The 19544-nt window shown below is 38.7% G+C and overlaps 1 protein-coding gene across 2 annotated transcripts; it reads left to right on the top strand.

Moving 5' to 3' along the window:
- Positions 1 to 24: 24 nt before the first annotated feature.
- On the top strand, positions 25 to 18997 carry nsdhl (NAD(P) dependent steroid dehydrogenase-like). 2 transcript variants are annotated; one of them, XM_052021599.1, is made up of 7 exons: positions 25 to 112; positions 310 to 471; positions 13545 to 13691; positions 13796 to 13924; positions 14933 to 15075; positions 16895 to 16997; positions 18185 to 18997. In XM_052021599.1, exons 1-7 carry the CDS (start codon positions 95 to 97, stop codon positions 18518 to 18520), a joined length of 1038 nt encoding a protein of 345 aa, XP_051877559.1. In that variant the 5' UTR covers positions 25 to 94; the 3' UTR covers positions 18521 to 18997. The 2 variants fall into 2 exon arrangements, with proteins under 2 accessions (XP_051877559.1, XP_051877560.1); XM_052021600.1 differs by having other exon boundaries at positions 49 to 112; positions 313 to 471; positions 18185 to 18894.
- The last annotated feature ends 547 nt before the right edge of the window (positions 18998 to 19544 follow it).

The raw sequence follows: 19544 nt of genomic DNA, 5'->3' as shown, positions 1-19544 counted from the left end.
TGAGGTTTGAGATGGTGCTGGGGCCGTTCCGTCCCAGGTGGGTGCCGGGTTTCGGGGTGAAGTGCTGTGTCTGTTCTGCTTTGCTGTGGGAGAGATGGCGACTCGTTTGCGGGTGAGTATTTAATGGGCAACGTTTGTGTCGGGAGCCGGACGTTTGTCGGAATGTAGAATGAATGAAGTGGGAGAGGCAGGGGTGGTGGTGGCGTGGGTGGGGGGAACCTTGCAGACGTGCCCAGTCCTGGATGGCAATCACCTGTTCGGCTGTGACCTCGTGAAAATTCATCAGCCTTTCCCATTTTGTTTTATTAGCAGAATAACAAATGCACTGTTATCGGGGGCTCCGGCTTTTTGGGCCAGCGTCTGGTGACAAGACTTCTGGAGAAAGGCTACCGTGTTAATGTTTTGGATATTCGAAAACCATCCGCGAGTGAAGGAGTTCAGTTTTTTAGTGCTGATCTCTGCTGTAAAGAGGTCAGTATAAATAAGCAGAGTATTACATTTTAAAATTTAAGCAAAAACAAAATAATCTGCATTGAACTTTTATAACTCCAGTGGTCATAAGTCTTAAGGTAGTTATGGAAAAAGACAAGGATGGAGTGGAAATTAAAGTCTTGAAATGGAGGAAGGCTGATTGCAATCTGATAAAATAGAATCTTGGAACAGTGGACTGGGAGCAGTTAGTATTGCAGATAATTCCGTGTCTTAATTCAAAAATAGAGTTCGGAGCCAATATGTTTCCAACGTGGTAGGGTCAATATTGTCACAGAGTTCATGAATGTCAAGGGATATCATGGGTAGGATAAAGAAAGAAAAGGTAGCTTAAGGAAGGTATAGAAAACTGAAAGCAGGAGAGGCCCTACAGGAGTAAGGGAAGTGTGGGGGTTACTGAAATGTAATTAGGAGGGTGAAGGGAGGGCAAGATTAAGGAAAATATCAAAACATTTTGTAACCAGCGAAGGACTCTCCATTAGGGAGCAAAGTGGTAATGGAACCAGAGGATGTAAGTGAGGTCTTAAATGAAGGCAATTCATCTGTATTCACTATGAAGAAGGACTTTGTAGTTGGAGCATTCAAGGAAGGTATTAGTGGAATAATAGGAAAAATGATCATTTGAAAAGGTGTAGGTATTAGATACCTTAAGAGGCTGAAAGATGGGCAGATCTGCTGAGCCTGATGAGTTGTATCCCAGGCCGGTATAGAAAGCGAAGGAGAGATTGCTGGGGCTCTGACAGAAATTTCCAAATCTTGAGAGGCAGGAATTAATCAATGATTGTCGGCACGCTGTGTTAAGGTGGTGCAGTTGAGATGATGTGCATCAACTTCAGTAAGGCCTTTTACAAGGTTCCATATAAGAGACTGGTCCAAAAGGAAAGAGCCCAAGGGATCCAGAGCAATTTGGAAAATTGGAACAGAAATTGGCTTGGTGTTGGGAGCAGAGCATGATGATCAAGGCTTGCTTTTGCAATTGGAAACTTTCGACCCTTGTGGATTATTATACATTAATGATCTGGAGTTGAATGTAAGGGGAGTGATTTCATAAGTTTCAGAAGGTACAAAAATTGGTGTTGATATTGAGAGTGAAGAGGATGGGTATTTGCTACAAAACAGTATTGATGAGGTGGTAAGATGGGCAGAACAATGGCAGATAGAATTTAATCCTGAAAAATGTAAGGTGAGGCACTTTGGATTAATAAGGCTAGAATACACTCAGTGCCTTCTAGGTTCCTACTATTCATTGAGGAATAGAGGGATCTTGTTGTACTGTATGTGACCAAGGATCCCTGAAGGCAGGAACACAGATGATCAAGGTGGTTGAGAAGGAACATGAAATACTTGTCCTCATTAGCCAGGGCATAGAATATAAGAGCAAAGAAATTATGATAAAATGATATAAAACTTTGGTTAGCCACAGCTAGAGTACTGTGCTATCTGGTTGCCACACAGTGGTAAGGATGTCGTTGTACTGGAGGAGGTGCAGGGGAGGTTCATCAGGATGTTGCCTGGGATGGGTCAGAGCATTTCATATGAGAGACTGGATAGGCTGGGTCTGTTTTGTTTGGAGTGGAGAAGACTGAGGGGTAACCTGATTGAGTTATACAAAATTGAGGAGCAAAGATGGTGAGAAACTTTTCCCCTCTTGCAGAGGTATCTTTAAGGAAGGGGGGAAACAGAGGATTTGAGAGAGAATATTTTTTCCACTCAGAAGGTGATTGAAATCTGGAACTTGCTGTTTGAGGGGATGGTGGAGCCAGACACTGTAACAGTGTTTGAGTAGTAGTTAGATAAGCACTTGAATGCCATGGCATAGAAAGTTCTGTAAAGAGCTGGAAAGTGGGATTACTACAGTTCAGGACTTGATGGTTGTCACTGACTTGGGCCAAAGGGCCTGTGTTCATGTTGTATGTCTGATGAAATAACAGCACCACAATTTGTTCATTGAAACTTACAAAATTCTTGCAGGGATTGACAGGCTAGATGTAGGGAGATTATTTTTTTAAAAAAAATCTGTTTTGAGTCTAGAACCAGAGGTCACAATCTCAGAATAAGGGGTGAGCAGTTTACAACTGAGATGAGGAGAAATTTCTTAATGTGGAGGGTGGTAAATCTTTGTAATTCTCTTCCTAAGGGGGCTGTGGAGGCCCAGTCATTAAGTTTGTTCAAAACCAAGATCGATAGATTTTTGTCTGCAAAATAGGAGCTTTTTCCATATACCAGTGAATTTAAAAAGTGCTTGGACCTTTCGGGACACAGCTACCAGGTGCACACAATGGCATGTGGTCATGGTATTAGGGGTCTCTCGGGGCTGGAGACTATTGGCCATCTGCTCTGCATTAATATGGTGTTCACTCAGATCGCTGGAGCCTTGGCAACTTTCATAACTAATGGGGACTCTGGGGGCAATTTATGGCAAATTAACAAAATATCACCAATATAAGTAAAACACCAATAAATACATCATGATAATGTTACTGAACTCACCTGAACTAATGACAGGAAGTTTTGGGTTAAAATAAAATGAAATAAATCTGTAATAAGATGATTGGTATTAGTAATGGTGAGTGTGAAACTACCAGATTGTCAATAGAAAGGAAATCAGCTGCCATATACGTGACTCCAGGCTGGCCTTGCCTAAATGAGATTCTGGTCCTACAATATATTGTTGACACAAAGCTGCTTTCTGAAAAAGAAAAATTCACTCCTAAAAAAATTCACTCTTGTATCAAACTGTTACAAAAGCTAATAACAAAATCAGACGTACCACTTAGCATTGATCCAGACAGTGGACACCTTTACACAGTCAACCCTGAAAATCCTCTTCAAACATCTGAGGCCCTAAGCCGAAACTGCAAGAGTTGTCCTTTAGGTAGGTTCAGCATTAATCTGAGGTGGATGTTATTTGCAGAACTGCATCTTTTCAGTTAGCGTCCCAGACTTTCCAAAGTTACTGACCAGTTGTGATTTCAATCTTCTCTAATAACATTTAAGTCATTGACATTTGAGGAGAAAACTTCTCACTGGCTGGAGTCAAGGATATGGATATCACTGTAAAGGCCAGCATTTATTGCCCATCTTTTATTGCCCTTGAGAAGGTGATCATGAATTCCCTTCTTGAACCACTTGCAGTCCTTCTGATGAAGATACTTCCACATTGTTGTTGGGTAGGGGATTCCAGGGTTATACCTAATGAAAATGGTTGTGATTGTTGAAGGCCAATCATCCCATCTCAGCACATTGATGAAGGAGATCCTAGTTGCCAGGGCTCAACCAATGTTAGCTGTTTCATCAATGACCACTTTCCCTCTCAGGTTAGAATTGGGATGTTCACTGACGATTGACGTGTTCTGTTCCATTTGCAACTCCTTGGGGAAATAATCAGTGCTTGCATATAGCAAAAGCTCAGCAACGTTTGGAAAGTCTAATTCCATGTCCTGGGGCCATATGGATAATGTTATTTGCAAATAATTGGCTTATGTTCTATAGCAGGGTCTACTTATCCAAGAACCAGATATTTATTGTAAATGTAATTTGGTTATGGCAAGATAACTTGATGTGTGCTGGTACATTTCATGTTCACTGTTTATGGCCATCATGTTGGTATTGGGCCTCCAACATTTCCTTCACACTAGAAGGAAATTATTACCAACATTCAGGTTTACGGTTGTAAATAAAGCAGCCATGTGGGACCAAAAAACCCAAATAGAGTATACTCTTAGCCATCCAGCATCCATGGGAAATGGCAGGTGTCAGCTGCATGAAAATGGTGATTGCATGAGAACTGCTCTAAAGGTATTGCATCACACACTATTATTCTCTGCATAAACCTATAAATTGCCAAACTAAATGTTGTCATCTTGACCCTTCTACAACGGGATGAGGGAGGAGTTGGCTAGTGTAGACTGGGAACACAGGCTATATGGTGGAACAGTGGAAGACTTTCAAAGAGATTTTTCAGTGTTCAACAAAAGTATATTCCAGTTAAAAGCAAGGGTGGGGAGAGCAAGCCTTGGATAAGTAAGGAAATAAAAGAAGGCATCAAGCTAAAAGCTCATGCATACAAAGTTGTCAAGAGTAGTGGGAAACTAGAAGATTGGGGAAACTTTAACAAGTAGCGAAGAACCACTAAGCAAGAAATAAGGAAAGTGAAGATATTATGAAAAAAAACTAGTGCAAAATATAAAAACATTAAAAGTTTTTATAATTATATAAAGTGGAAAAGGGTGGCTAAAGTGAACATAGGTACCTTGGAAGATGAGAAGGGAGAATTAATATTGGGTAATGTGTAAATAGCTGAGGCTTTGAACAAGTATTTTGTGTCGGTCTTCACGGTGGAGGACAGGTCTAACATGCCAAAGAGGGATGTTATGGATGCAATGGGAGGTGAGGACCTCGATACAGTCACTGTCACTAAAGAGGTAGTGATGAGCAAACTAGTTGGCTTAAAGGTAGACAAGTCCCCTGGTCCTGATGAGATACATCCCAGGGTACTGAAAGAAATGGCAGAAGTTATAGTAGACATGTTTGTGATAATTTACCAAAATTCTCTAGACTCTGGGCAGGTCCTGGCAGATTGGAAGACAGTGAATGTCACACCACTGTTTTAAAACAAAAGGATGTAGGCAAAAGGCGGGTAACTAGGCCAGTTCTGGAAAATGCTTAAAGCTACCATTAAGGAAGAAATAGTGAGACATCTGGATAGAAGTGGTTCCATCAGGCAGACACAGTATGGATTCAGGAAGGGCAGGTCCTGTTTGACAAACTTACTGGAGTTCTTTGAGGATATAATGAGTGTAGTGGATAGAGGGGAACAAGGTGGATGTTGTATACTTGGATTTCCAGAAGACATTCGACAAGATGCCACATAAAAGACATCCATAAGATAAGGATGCATGAAGTTTGGGGTAATGTATTGGCATTGATAGAGGATTGGTTAACCAATAGAAGGCAGAGAGTTGGGATAAATGGGTGTTTATCTGGTTGGCAATCGGTGGAGAGCAGAGTGCCGCAGGGGTCGGTGCTGTGTCACGAACCAGCAACAAAAGAAACACACTGAGCATGATTCAGTGTTAAAAACTATTTTATTAATCACTACTATTGATAATACGTAAAATAAAAGTAAAAATGTTAGTATGTTAGAATTCAAGAATGTTAAACCTCGAACGTTAACCCCAAAACTAAACTCTTCGTGTGTGTGTGTGTGACAAAGTCCAAAACTCCCAGTTCCTGAATGGTTCTTAAAGTTCAGTTCCGCAAGCCATAAGGTGAAACATGAGCAAGGGCTTCTTCTTCAACAACCACCATTGTCTGAAGATAAGATGTAGATGTAGAAAACATAGAGAGAGTACATACGAAATCCAAATGTTCCACGATGGAACCCAAACGACACTTCAGTGTTTACTCGGTAGTGACTTCCTCACCCCGAAAAGCATCCGAACCGTGGTCGTCCACACACAAATACCTGTTTCCTTCTACAGGTCAGCAACAAAGTGAACTCCACCGGATTACTTCCAACTTCCATACATGGATTTCAGTGGTAAACACAGTTATTGTTTCTCATCCATCGATAGAGAAAACAAGCAGGCTGGTGTCTCTCTCCCTTCTCTCTCTCTCTTTCTTCTTCTAACTTCTTCAACAACGTCATTACGTCCTTTATCTTCTATTGACGTAAGCACGCCCCACACACACATACACACACACTCTCTATCTTAAAGGGACTTTCACTGAGTCCGTAACACCTCCCACCTAAAAAAAAAATTTCCCAAGAAAATTTTAACCGCGCATAGTTAATAATGTTAATAATTATCATGCTACACAACTACAGACTATCAGATTAGTACAGATACATGTTTCCCATTTAACATCGGGAAAGACAATCAGCAATCACATTATCTTTGCCTTTAATGTGAGTTATCATGAGATCAAACTCTTGCAAAATTAAACTCCAGTTTAACAGCCTTCTGTTCTTGTTTTTGACTCGGCTCAGAAACACCAGTGGGTTATGATCTGTATATACAGTCAATGGTTTCTGAGCGGTGCAAACATATACACTGAAATGTTGCAAGGCTAAAACAAGCGACAGTAATTCTTTCTCTATGGTGGAATAATTCTTTTGATGCTCATTAAATTTCTTTGAAAAGTAAGCTACAGGATGGTCAATATCATCAAGGTCACCCTTCTGCAACAACACAGCTCCTGCAGCTTCATCACTGGCATCTACTGCTAATGAAAATGGCTTTTCAAAGTCAGGTGTTCTGAGCACAGGATGGTAGCATAAAATGGCTTTCAGCTTCTCAAATGCTTCTTGACAAGAATCTGTCCAAACAAACTTTACTCCCTTCTTCTGAAGATTAGTTAGGGGAAGAGCAATATCAGCAAAATTTTTACAAAATTTTCGGTAATATCCAACCATTCCCAAAAATCTTCTAACAGTCCTCGTACCTGTGGGAATAGGGAACTCAGATATTGCTTGAACTTTTGCCTGAACAGGAGCTTGCTTGCCTTGACCTACAACATAACCAAGATACGTCACAGTGGCATGGCCAAATTCACTTTTAGCCAAGTTAACTGTAAGGTTAGCCTTGGAAAGTCTTTCAAACAACCTTTCTAACGCAGAGATGTGATCCTCCCATGTATCATTCCCAGTCACTAAGTCGTCAATGTAGGCATCTGTATGTTTTAACCCATGAATCACTGAATTAATCATTCTTTGAAATGTTGCCGGAGCATTTTTCATTCCAAATGGCAAAACATTGTATTCATACAATCCAGAAGGGGTTACAAAGGCTGAAATCTCCCTTCCTCTATCTGTTAATGGAACACACCAGTACCCTTTTAACAGGTCAATCTTTGTAAGAAATTTTGCCTTTCCCACTCTGTCTATGCAATCATCCACCCTAGGAATAGGGTAAGCATCTGACTTTGTTACAGCATTCACTTTCCTGTAATCTGTGCAAAATCTAACAGTTCCATCAGGTTTAGGTACAATAACACAGGGCGAACTCCAATTTGAACTAGAATGTCTAATAATATCATTTTCCAACATGTATTTTATTTCCTGATCAACAAGTTTACTTTTTTCCACATTCATTCGATATGGGTGTTGTTTGATTGGTTTTGCATCCCCAACATCAACATCATGGGTAATTATCGATGTTCTGTTTGGAACATCTGGGAACAGATTTTTAAATTTTAAAATTAATTCTCTCATCTGTTGTTTTTGTGAAACTTGTAAATGGTCCAACTTCGTTTCAAGGTTCTCCATGATATTTTGGTTTTTTAGTTTCGATGGAACAATATTTGGTCTAAATTGGCCTTCCTCAACATCAACATCAGGCATTCTAGAAACAACCTTTTCACCATCCACCAAGGCCACAACTGAATCCCTCTCATAATAAGGTTTTAGCATGTTTACGTGACAGAGTTGTGTTTTCTTGCGTCTATCTGGTGTTTTGATTATATATGTTAGATCAGTCACTCGAGATTCAATAACATAGGGTCCAGAAAAACGAGCTTGCAAGGGATTATTTTGGCTAGGGAAAAATACCAATACCTTTTGCCCCACTGCGAATGTCCTAGGCCGAGCACGTCTATCAAAATATGTCTTCATTCTTATCTGGCTTGTTTTCAGATTCTCTCTCGCTAGCTGGCAGACTCTCTCCAACCGAGTTTTAAATTTTTGGACATAGTCCAACAGACTCAAGTGAACTTCCTCATTAACCCATTGCTCTCTTAACAACTCTAAAGGTCCTCTCACCCTATGTCCAAACACAAGCTCAAACGGACTAAATCCGATTGACTCCTGGATCGATTCTCTAACGGCAAACAAAAGTAAATGGATACCTTCGTCCCAATCCTTGGTGTTTTCAAAGCAATAAGTCTTCAGCATATTTTTGAGAGTAGAATGAAATCTCTCCAGAGCTCCTTGAGATTCTGGGTGATATGCAGATGATACAATCTGCTTTGCTCCCAGCTCATAGACTATTTGTTGAAAAATTTTTGACATAAAATTACTACCTTGATCAGATTGGATTTCTTTTGGCAAACCAAACAAGGTAAAAAATTTTACAAGAGCCTTTGACACCGTCTTGGCCTTAATATTTCTAAGGGGTATTGCCTCTGGAAATCTAGAAGTGGCACACATGATGGTTAACAAATACTGATTTCCAGTCTTAGACTTTGGTAAGGGGCCAACACAGTCCACAATCACCTTCGAAAAGGGCTCCCCAAAAGCAGGAATTGGTTTCAAAGGAGCCACAGGGGGTTTTTGATTTGGTTTACCTACCATTTGACATGTGTGGCAGGTTCGACAAAACATCACCACATCTTTTCTCAAACCAGGCCAATAGAATTGTTTCAAGATCTTCCCTACAGTTTTATTCACCCCAAAATGACCACCCAAAGGCATACTATGGGCCAGGTTTAAAATCTCATCCCTATAAACTTTTGGAATAACAACCTGATGAATAACTTCCCATTCCTCAGTAACAGGAACATGAGGAGGTCTCCATTTCCTCATTAACACTCCATTTTTGACATAGTATCCAGTTGGCACTTTTTCAATCTCCTCACATGAGAGTGCTTTTTCTTTCAATTCTGTCAACTCAGGGTCCTTTGTCTGTTCCACCATAAAATCCTTCCTCGACAAAGACAAATCTTTAAATTCAGGCTCACTGTAAGGATGTTGATCCTCCAGTGAAGACAGAAAAGTCTCAGATAAGGCATCAAAATTTTCTTCCTGTTTAGGACTGTCACAAGGAACTACATCAGACTGCACCGGACTGTCTGTCTTGGCTAATTCTTTAGCTCTAGCTCGAGTCACCGCACATGATGGGTAAACATCTGAATCATCCTCAGACTCATCAATCCTTGGTTTGGTTGTTAACCGTACCACAGGATCACTTTCTCCATTTGCAAGGTCATTTCCCAATAACAAAGAAACTCCTTCCACTGGCAAACTAGGTCTTATCCCTATCTCGACTGGTCCTTCTACGAACTTTGACTTTAAAATCACCCTGTGAAAAGGGACAGACATGGTCTCACCTGTAACGCCTCGTACTAGATTTACTTCACCAGTGTCACTTTCTTCACCAAAATTTAAAACACTGTCCAGCAAGAGAGATTGACTAGCCCCAGTATCTCTAAGAATTTTCACTGGCACCTGGGGTGACTCATCATTCAGTGAAACAAAACCCTCTGATACATACGAACGGAATTCTTTTCTCACCTCCTCCAACTTTTCCGCTTTTCCCTCTTGCAAGGACTGATCTTTAACAGCATGTCCTAAACCTTCTTGATTTTTAATTGCCTGAAAGCAAGCATTGGGCCCAGCTTCCTTCTTTTTCTTCAAAAGGGCACAATTAGATATCACGTGGCCAGGTTTCCTACAGTAATAACAAGTACGCTCAACAGGTTTCTCCAGCCCTGGCTTCTTTTCATCTTTTCCTTTTTGATTACCTCCCAATTTAATCTCCGGTTTACCTGGATTGTCTTTGTAACTCTTTTGAAAGGTTTTAGGTTGTCCCCATTTGGATTTATGGGTTAAAGCATAATCATCTGCCAACCTAGCAGTTTCTTGTAAAGTTTCCACTGCCTTTTCATTTAAATATGTTGTTAATTCAGCTGGAACACATCTTTTAAAGTCTTCCACTAGTATCAATTCTTTCAATTTATCAAAATCCCCATCTACATTTTTAGCCATGTACCATCGTTCAAAACATATTCTCTTTCCATTGGCAAATTCCATATAAGTCTGATCTGCAGATTTCCTCAAGTCTCTGAATTTTTGTCTATAAGCCTCAGGGACCAATTCATAGGCCTTCAATATAGCTTGTTTTACCTTGGTATAATCAGCTGCATCCTCAACAGACAAAGCAGAATAAGCTTTTTGAGCTTTACCTTTAATCACACTCTGTACCATAAGAGCCCATCCTTTCCTTGGCCAGTTTGAACTCTCAGCAACCTTTTCAAAATGTTGGAAATACTGATCAACCTGATCTTCTTCAAACGGAGGGACTAATCGAACCTCCCTGCTGGCTGAAAAACCATCATCAGAATCAGATTCCGAACTCCTACGCTTCATTTGTAACTCATGCTGCCTCTGTTTTTCCTTCTCCTCACTATCCAGCTCCATCCTCTTCAATTCCATCTGCTTCATTGCTAGATCAGCCTCTATCTTCATCTGAGTTAGCTTTTGTTCAGCCTCTAATCTCTTTTCTTCTCGTTCAGCTTCTAATTTATTTTGCTCTCGTTCAGCCTCTATCTTTGCCAGCTGCACCTGTGCCTCAGAAATTGCTATTTCACTGCCAGGAAACTGTTTTAACACTTCCTTCTCAAACACTTTCTTTTCCACATAATGGCCAGCTATCAGTCTCTGAATATCTGCCTTTCTCATAGACTGCTTTACTTCTGTAAGGTTTAGCCTTGTAGCAATCTTTATCAGATCATCCTTTTTCGCCACCTCCAATCCCTTTTGGGTTGGTGACTCCAAAAATGCCTTAATATCCATTGCTGCTGGTTTCCACACACACAAGCCAATTAAAAAGAATTTATCAGACCTCCCTCAAAAATCTTTGGATTGAATCTCGAACAAATTTCGTCACTCTGGGGAACGATCCCAGATGACACTCGTTAACCTTGGGAACTATCCCGGACGAGCCCCCAATTTTGTCACGAACCAGCAACAAAAGAAACACACTGAGCATGATTCAGTGTTAAAAACTATTTTATTAATCACTACTATTGATAATACGTAAAATAAAAGTAAAAATGTTAGTATGTTAGAATTCAAGAATGTTAAACCTCGAACGTTAACCCCAAAACTAAACTCTTCGTGTGTGTGTGTGACAAAGTCCAAAACTCCCAGTTCCTGAATGGTTCTTAAAGTTCAGTTCCGCAAGCCATAAGGTGAAACATGAGCAAGGGCTTCTTCTTCAACAACCACCATTGTCTGAAGATAAGATGTAGATGTAGAAAACATAGAGAGAGTACATACGAAATCCAAATGTTCCACGATGGAACCCAAACGACACTTCAGTGTTTACTCGGTAGTGACTTCCTCACCCCGAAAAGCATCCGAACCGTGGTCGTCCACACACAAATACCTGTTTCCTTCTACAGGTCAGCAACAAAGTGAACTCCACCGGATTACTTCCAACTTCCATACATGGATTTCAGTGGTAAACACAGTTATTGTTTCTCATCCATCGATAGAGAAAACAAGCAGGCTGGTGTCTCTCTCCCTTCTCTCTCTCTCTTTCTTCTTCTAACTTCTTCAACAACGTCATTACGTCCTTTATCTTCTATTGACGTAAGCACGCCCCACACACACATACACACACACTCTCTATCTTAAAGGGACTTTCACTGAGTCCGTAACAGCTGGGCCTGCAACTGTTCACGATATACATTAACGATTTGGAAGAGGGGACCAAGTGCAATGTATCTAAGTTTGCTGATGACACTAAGTTGAGTGGAAAAGCAAACTGGAGAGTCTGCAGAGAGATGTAGATAGGTTAATTGAGTGGGCAAGAGTCTGGCAGATGGAGTACAATGTTGGTAAATGTGAGATCCTCCATTTTGGAAGGAAAAATAGAAGATCGGATTATTTAAATGAAAGATTGCAGCATGCTGTTGTGCAGAGGGACTTGGGAGTGCTTGTGCATGAATCACAAAAGGTTGGTTTGCAGGTGTAACAGGTTATCAAGAAGGCAAATGGAATATTGGCCTTCATTGCTATAGGGATTGAATTTAAGAGCAGTGAGGTTATGCTGCAACTGTACAGAGTACTGGTGAGGAAGCACCTGGAGTACTGTGTGCGGTTCTGGTCTCCTTACTTGAAGGATATGCTGGCTTTGGAGGAGGTGCGGAGGAAGTTCAGGTTGATTCTAGAGATGAGGGAGTTAGCCTATAGGGAGAGATTGAGTCGCCTGGGACTATACTCTCTGGAATTCAGAAGAATGAGAGGGGATCTTACAGAAACACATAAAATTATGAAAGGGACAGATAAGATAGAGGCAGGAAAGTTGTTTCCACTGGTAGGTGAGACTAAAACTAGGTGACATAGCCTCAAGATTTAGAGGAATAGATTTAGGATGGAGACGAGGAGAAACTGCTTTTCCCTGAGTAGTGAATCTGTGGAATTCTCTGCTCGGAAGCAGTAGAGGTTACCTCATTAAATATATTTAAGACAGTTGGATGAAGTGCCACATGAAGTGCCAAATCTTTAAAGAGGATGTTGCTGCTCATCAGACTACAATTAAACTGCCCTTGTGTAATAAATGTAAATAAACTATAAATATCTTTTCATGGTTATTTTGTATAACACTTGAAACAAAATGTCACTTTTCATGAAAATAAGCTCAATCTTCCATAAGCTATGCATAAACTAAGGATAGGCTACAACTTAAACTAAAATCACTTAATTCTAAATGTCGAAATGATATGTCATTTATTCACAGTTCTGGATACCCTAATGCCATTTCAGCACATTCAATGAAACTTCTGCGAGTTAAAGTTGTGATTTAATATCACAATTATTAAGAAACCAGTGTTGAATTCTTCAGAACATTACAATTTTCACCTTTATGTTTCAATGTTAGGATTTGCCGGGAGTAGTCTTATCCAACATAGTGGATAGGTGGGAGAAATAGAGTATAGTTTATGAAACATAATTGGAACCAACTGCCACATGTAAACATGAGGGACTGAGGATGGGCTGCTATGCTGTAGGCTGATGGGAGATGGTGCATGAACAAAATTGCATCAGAACACAGTGTAATAAATTCAAACTTTTGAAAAAAATTATGAAATTGCTTAATATTTTTAGAAATTTTTGCCAGTTGCATGAGAATACTGAATAAATGAGAGTTCAGTGTATATATTTTTATGGCCTTGCCCCTCCTACAAAAGCAATCTTCCAAGTTTTCTGTAGTCAATAGAAGTTTGGCCGTCTGATTATTTTCATATTGCTTATCCTATGCTTGTTTTTAATGTATTGAAAGAAAGAAATCAACAATGTAGTTGCAAATAAATTAATTATGGTCCTTTAGGATATACTGCCGGCAATTCAGGATGTGAATATTGTATTTCACTGCGCTTCTCCACCACCTTCCAGTGACAACAGAGAACTCTTTTACAAGGTTAATTACACAGGGACCAAAACCATAATTGAAGCATGCAAAGAAGCTGGTGTTCAGGTAAGAAACAGTTCACTTCAACTTAAATGTCTGTACGCTTTGACTTCAATACCCCATACCAATAATTTTCCATGACTTAAATTGTGCTGTTTTCTTGCACACAGAAACTGGTGCTAACTAGTAGTGCGAGTGTCGTATTCGAAGGCACAGACCTAAAGAATGGCTCTGAAGACCTACCATATGCTAAAAAACCCATTGACTATTATTCACAAACAAAGATCTTGCAGGAAATGGTAAACTTAGTAGTCTTTGAATCACAAATTAGAAAGTAATGATTTACTTCTTGGAAATTAACTTTGTGGATAAAAGATGAAGCAAGTAACATTTTAATTTGGTAGTAAAGCTGAAGATCCTTGCTTCGTGCAAAATATCACCGCCATGTGGATGGCTCTGCTTGTATCCCATCCCATTTACCACAAAAATGTGTCTCCAATCCAATTTTGGGAGATCATCTGTTTGCACCAATGTAAATGTTGGGAGACGCTCCATGTACGTTGTGACAATTGTGTGTGCCATCCATTTACTCTAATTTTCTTTCTAAAAGTTATAGTCCTGACTTTCATATGCTGGCCATCTGTTTTTTTTTAACCCTGTCCCCATCTGCTAATTTCATTTTTTTGTTCTTCTGCCAGTTGAAAATCATTTATATGTTGCCCATCCTAACCAGAAATGTTTTTTTTCTCAATTTTTTCATCTTTAAACTGTGCAATATTTGCATGTTTAATCTGCTAATGTGACTGATATTAAAGAGAAACGTTGCTGAGCATCTTTTTTCAATGTAAATTTCTTGTTTCCTTTCTTCAACACAATTTTATTATTACAAGAATTGTAAATATGGATTATTTGCAACAATATTGTTCCAGTTCAGTTTGGGTACCTACAAGTGTTTTAATGTAAATTGATCCTGGATTGAAAGAAGTTTCAGGTGATAAGTTGATTAACTCTTTTAAGTGAATTTGACGCCATTTGTTTTTAAACTTGAATCTATTTTTGTTAATAGATGCTAGTCATTCTTGTAATTCATGTACTGTTTTAATGCAGCATTTGTACACCCTTTGACTGTTATGGTATTGTTGACTGTCTTATAATTGCAAATAGTTTGAGGTGATTTGGCAACTGCATTGGTTGTTCACTAATTTACATAGCAGTGGTGTAAGGTTTATTGCCTATTGCAAAAGTGGAAGTGAATTTATTTTCTTCTGCACAAATCCACAATTAATTTTTTATACTTTATCCTACAGGAAGTTCTCAGTGCTAATGATCCAGATCAGAACTTCATGACGATTGCAATTCGTCCTCATGGCATTTTTGGACCACAAGATCCACATTTAGTACCTGTCCTTGTACAGGCTGCAAGGAGTGGCAAGATGAAGTTTGTGATTGGGTTGGTAATATATGGATGCAGTTATGCATATAGCAATAAGTATTTGCTCCTTTCGGGAAAGATCAAAGTCAGTGGGTAACTTTCTCACTATAAGATGTTGATAAGGAGTGAGATGGGAAAATAGCGAACAATACAGCAATTTGCCTGACATTAGTTGTCAGCAAAATGCTGAAATCCATTGTTAAGGATGTGGTTATATGCATTTAGAAAATCATAAAATGATTTAAGTGGTGTTGGTGTGCTTTCATGAAAGGGAAATCCTGTTTGACAAATCTGATAGTCTGAGGATGTTACTCGCAGGGTAAATAATAAGGGGTGGAGGACAAATGAATGTGTTATTTCTGGATTCTTAAAGTTATTTGATAAGGTATCACATGAGGTTGTTGCATAAAACAATGGATCACAGTCACAGGTTCACTTGACAAATTTCCAGTGTAAATCCTAGGACCCGCAGGTACTTGTTACACCAGCTTTGGACAGCTTATGATGTCCATTTTTGGGGTGTGGTTGGGAAATTGCTGGTGAGCATTCTTCGGGAAGTTTGGGACTTCTGTGTCTTTGCATACTTAATTTCAAAATTCCTGACAATTGCAGAGGGAAATACCAACAGTTTCATGCAGCATTTTAGAGAAAAATCTAGGCTAACATTTTGTTTTAAATGGTGAGAAGCCTCTTGATGTTGGTACACAAATGGATCTTATTGTGGTGTTTCATAACATGCAGAAAATAAATAGAGACGATAATGGTATTGTAGAGGGACTGGAGTACAAAAGTAAAGTTTTCAACAGCTGTACATGGTTTTTAGAACACGTGTGGAATACTGAGCCCAGATTTGATCTCCATTCCCAAAGGAAGGATGCATTTGCCTTGGAGCTGATGCAGCTAATTCACTAGATTGATTGCTGTAACAAAAAGGGTTGTTCTTTTGTGAAATGATTGAGATCAACTTAATCCTGCTTCCTGTTTAAAAAGAATGACAGGTGATGTCATCAAGATATTCAAGTTTCTCAGAGGGCATTGACAGGACGTTTGTTGAAAGATGTTTCCTCTGGCTGGAGAGTTTGGAACCAAGAGGTGCAGCCTCAGGATCAACAGTGGCCATTTGGGACTGAAGAGGAGAAATTCCTTTATAATTACTATTTTTCAATTCCACAGCTACCAAGACACAATCCTTGGCATCCTCTACCACACAGGACTGTGGATGATAAATCATTAGGTATATTCATGGCTGAGAATGAAAGGTTTTTAAATCCCAAGGGATATAAGTGGTCTTGAAATACTGGATCTGCTGTGTTCTCATTGAGTGCAGAGTGGATCCAAGAGACTTCTTTCTGCTTAATTTCTGAAGTGTTGCTCATTGGTTTTCAAGGTGTGGGATTGTTTCCGATGTTTTTGTTCCTTCCTCCCTCAAAGAAGAAATTAAGCTCTGGCTGTGCTTTGTTATTGATAAAATAGTACCAACATCATTCTCAAATTGATTTCCATTTCTTTTGTCTTTCCAACCTGTGCTTAAAATTTCCAAAGATTTTGAGGAACCAACTTAATTGTAGGTGTGGAGTTTGGACAGTGGAGTGAGTGCTCCACTGCCAGCATCTTTCTGTTTCTTTTGTGAAAGTTATTTGATGAGTAGGTCATGTAATCTCTGTTTAGAGTTGGCATATGTTTTGTGGCTTACTTTAAAGTTGTCTTCTCTTTTGTGTAAAATGATGTGATCAGTGGTTTAGCTGTAATAATCATTACTGGTACTTTGGATATGACAGCAGTGTTATATCTACTCTTTTATTTCATGGTCTGGTAACTGTATTTGTTTCTTTTGCAGTAATGGTAAGAACCTGGTAGACTTTACCTACATTGATAATGTTGTACATGGGCTAATCCTAGCAGCAGAGAATCTTCGCTCAAATTCACACATCTGTGGAAAGGTAATGGATAATATTGGGAGTCTACATAATTATTTCCAAAACAAATTATTATAATCTTGCTTTAAAGATTTAGCTGTAATTGGTTGGATTGCTCTCAGTACAATAGTATTATTTCAGTAATAGGACATCAATGTTTTTATTCTGTCACTTACTATTTTTTTAATAACAGAAGCGTTCTGTATAGTTGGAGACCTGCTCTTTTTACCAACAAAAAAGGATGAGCCTGTACCAGGGTCTCAGAGAGATTTAACACTGTTGTGCAACTACTTGCATTTTTGGCAGGGGTACCCAGTAAAGATCTCTGATCAAAGTCTGCTATGCTTCCTCCAACAGCCTGTTTACAAGTACAAGTGACCTTGTATTATAAGAAGTTATAATATTAAATCAGTTGTTTGGAATTAAATCCCTTTTGCAGTATCTGCATGTGGACTTGACAAAGATGATCTTGGGATACAAACAAAGAATTATTGATTTTTAAAATGATACACCTGCATTAAAACTGACAAGTATGATTTAAGCCCTTAAATTGATAAAATATTTTTGATGTTATGAAGGAAAGGACATGCATTTTAAATTGTGCTTTTCAAGCCTTCCGGGCACTCCAAAACATTTGTCAATTCTGAACATTTGTCATGTGATCAGTGTTGTAGTTTAAGGAAATGGAGCATAGGATGGTTCCAAAAACACTGGATAATGGGTAATATTTGAGGGATAATGGCCAGCATATTGTCAGAACTTTTCTGCTCCTTATTCAACATAATGCTGTGGGATCTTCATCCTGAGAGGATAGAAATGTTTACTTCATAACTTCTTCACCAAAAGCAATTATCTCTAACAATGTTGCTCTTCCTTGGTACTGCACTATATCAGCATAGTTTGTGATCAGATCTTTGGAATAGGACTTGAACTTGTCTCTTGGCTTAGTCAAGAGTACCACCACCAAGCCAAAGCCAACATTTAAAAAAAAATCCTGTAATATTAAAACTAGTTTGGCCATCTTAAATTTTCCATTTTCCTATCCTGCCCCTCCCCCTTCTTATTTGCTATATGGATGGATAAAGGGAAATATTATGGCAACTTATTTTGCCAATTAGCAGAATCGTCATCATAATGTTTGGTTCATTTTGAAGAAGTTTTGTAACATGTTCATAACTTTAACTCTTTTTACTTTTTTTAAATTCCAATAGGCTTATCATATCACAAATGATGAACCGATTCCCTTCTGGACTTTCCTGTCTGAGCTTTTGGTTGGATTAAATTATGATCGTCCAAAGTATCACATACCTTACCTGTTGGCATATTACTTGGCTGCCTTGCTTTCAATTATACTGTTGCTTCTAAAGCCATTTTTGATCATTAAACCTACATTCACTCCCATGCGAGTAGCATTGGCAGGAACATTCCACTATTACAGTTGTGAAAGAGCAAAGAGAGATCTGGGGTATAAACCTGTCGTCTGTCTCAGTGAAGGAATAAAGAATACAATTCAAAGTTTTGCATACCTCAAAAGATTAAAAGAATGATAGTTTCAGTAAGTTAATTATCTGATGTACTACCTGTTTCTCAGTCAAGTAGTAGTAAGTAGATTTAATTATTTAAGTTAACCATTGCTATGATGTGTCCCCAATTTGGAAATTTAATTATTCTTGAATGACTCCAAGCATGATGTGACTGCTGTCCTTCTGGGATATAGACTAATATGAAAGTGCATTATTGGTTGTAAAGGAGCAAAAACAAACCTTGCATATTCTGTGATATCCAGATAGAAGATGCAGTGTTTTGATGAATCCTTGTGCTAGAACGTATACTGAAACAAATTAATGAAAAGGTCAACTCCCAAACTGAATAGCTACATTACTGCTTATATTTGACTTGTATGCCTTGTTTAAACTTTGGTAGAAAGTCTAATGTGTTGGGGGGGGTGGTGGTGGTGGTGGGGGGAGGGAGAATGATCTTCTTGTGATCCTTTAACTTTTTTTTAATTAAAAGAAAATATTTCCAAAAAATGTGTGGTTTGTGTGCTTTGTTTCAAAATAATTAGCCTCACCAAATGACTAATTGGAATTTTATTTTGATACATCAGCAATATTACACTTGTTATTCATGTATTATTTCTGATCTTTAAAATAAGATATTCACCGAATCACATTTTTACCAAACCATTGTTTAATATTTAGACATTTTGGATTGAATGGATTAATGATATTGCATCTGTTCTTAAGTGTTGTGCAGGCATCACATGTTAATTATTCCTTTAGAGATATTGCACAATTTCTACATTTCATGATTTTTAATCAACTGTTTGTTTAACAATGGATTTTTAATTATGGATGGGGATTATTTTAAAAACTAATTGAAATTGGAAAAGACCAGCTGGAATAATAGGATATTAAATGTTACTTCTCCCCATTTGAACACTTCTGAATACTATTTGAAAAATTTGTATCTGCCAAACCATTCTCATTACTTTGTGCATTTTGAATGATCACCCAATGCACAAATATAAATAATAATTATTATCCATGGCTACAAGACCAGTAAACTCTC

Source organism: Pristis pectinata, chromosome 8, assembly GCF_009764475.1.
Source record: "Pristis pectinata isolate sPriPec2 chromosome 8, sPriPec2.1.pri, whole genome shotgun sequence".
NCBI classification, from domain to species: domain Eukaryota; kingdom Metazoa; phylum Chordata; class Chondrichthyes; order Rhinopristiformes; family Pristidae; genus Pristis; species Pristis pectinata.
This window is presented reverse-complemented; position numbering and strand designations above follow the sequence as displayed.

Excerpts from the sequence above, each read along its gene's own strand:
- nsdhl (XM_052021599.1), top strand. Across the intron at positions 13,692-13,795 it reads GCAAAGAAGCTGGTGTTCAG|AAACTGGTGCTAACTAGTAG; the intron begins GTAAGAAACAGT and ends TCTTGCACACAG. Across the intron at positions 13,925-14,932 it reads CAAAGATCTTGCAGGAAATG|GAAGTTCTCAGTGCTAATGA; the intron begins GTAAACTTAGTA and ends TTTATCCTACAG.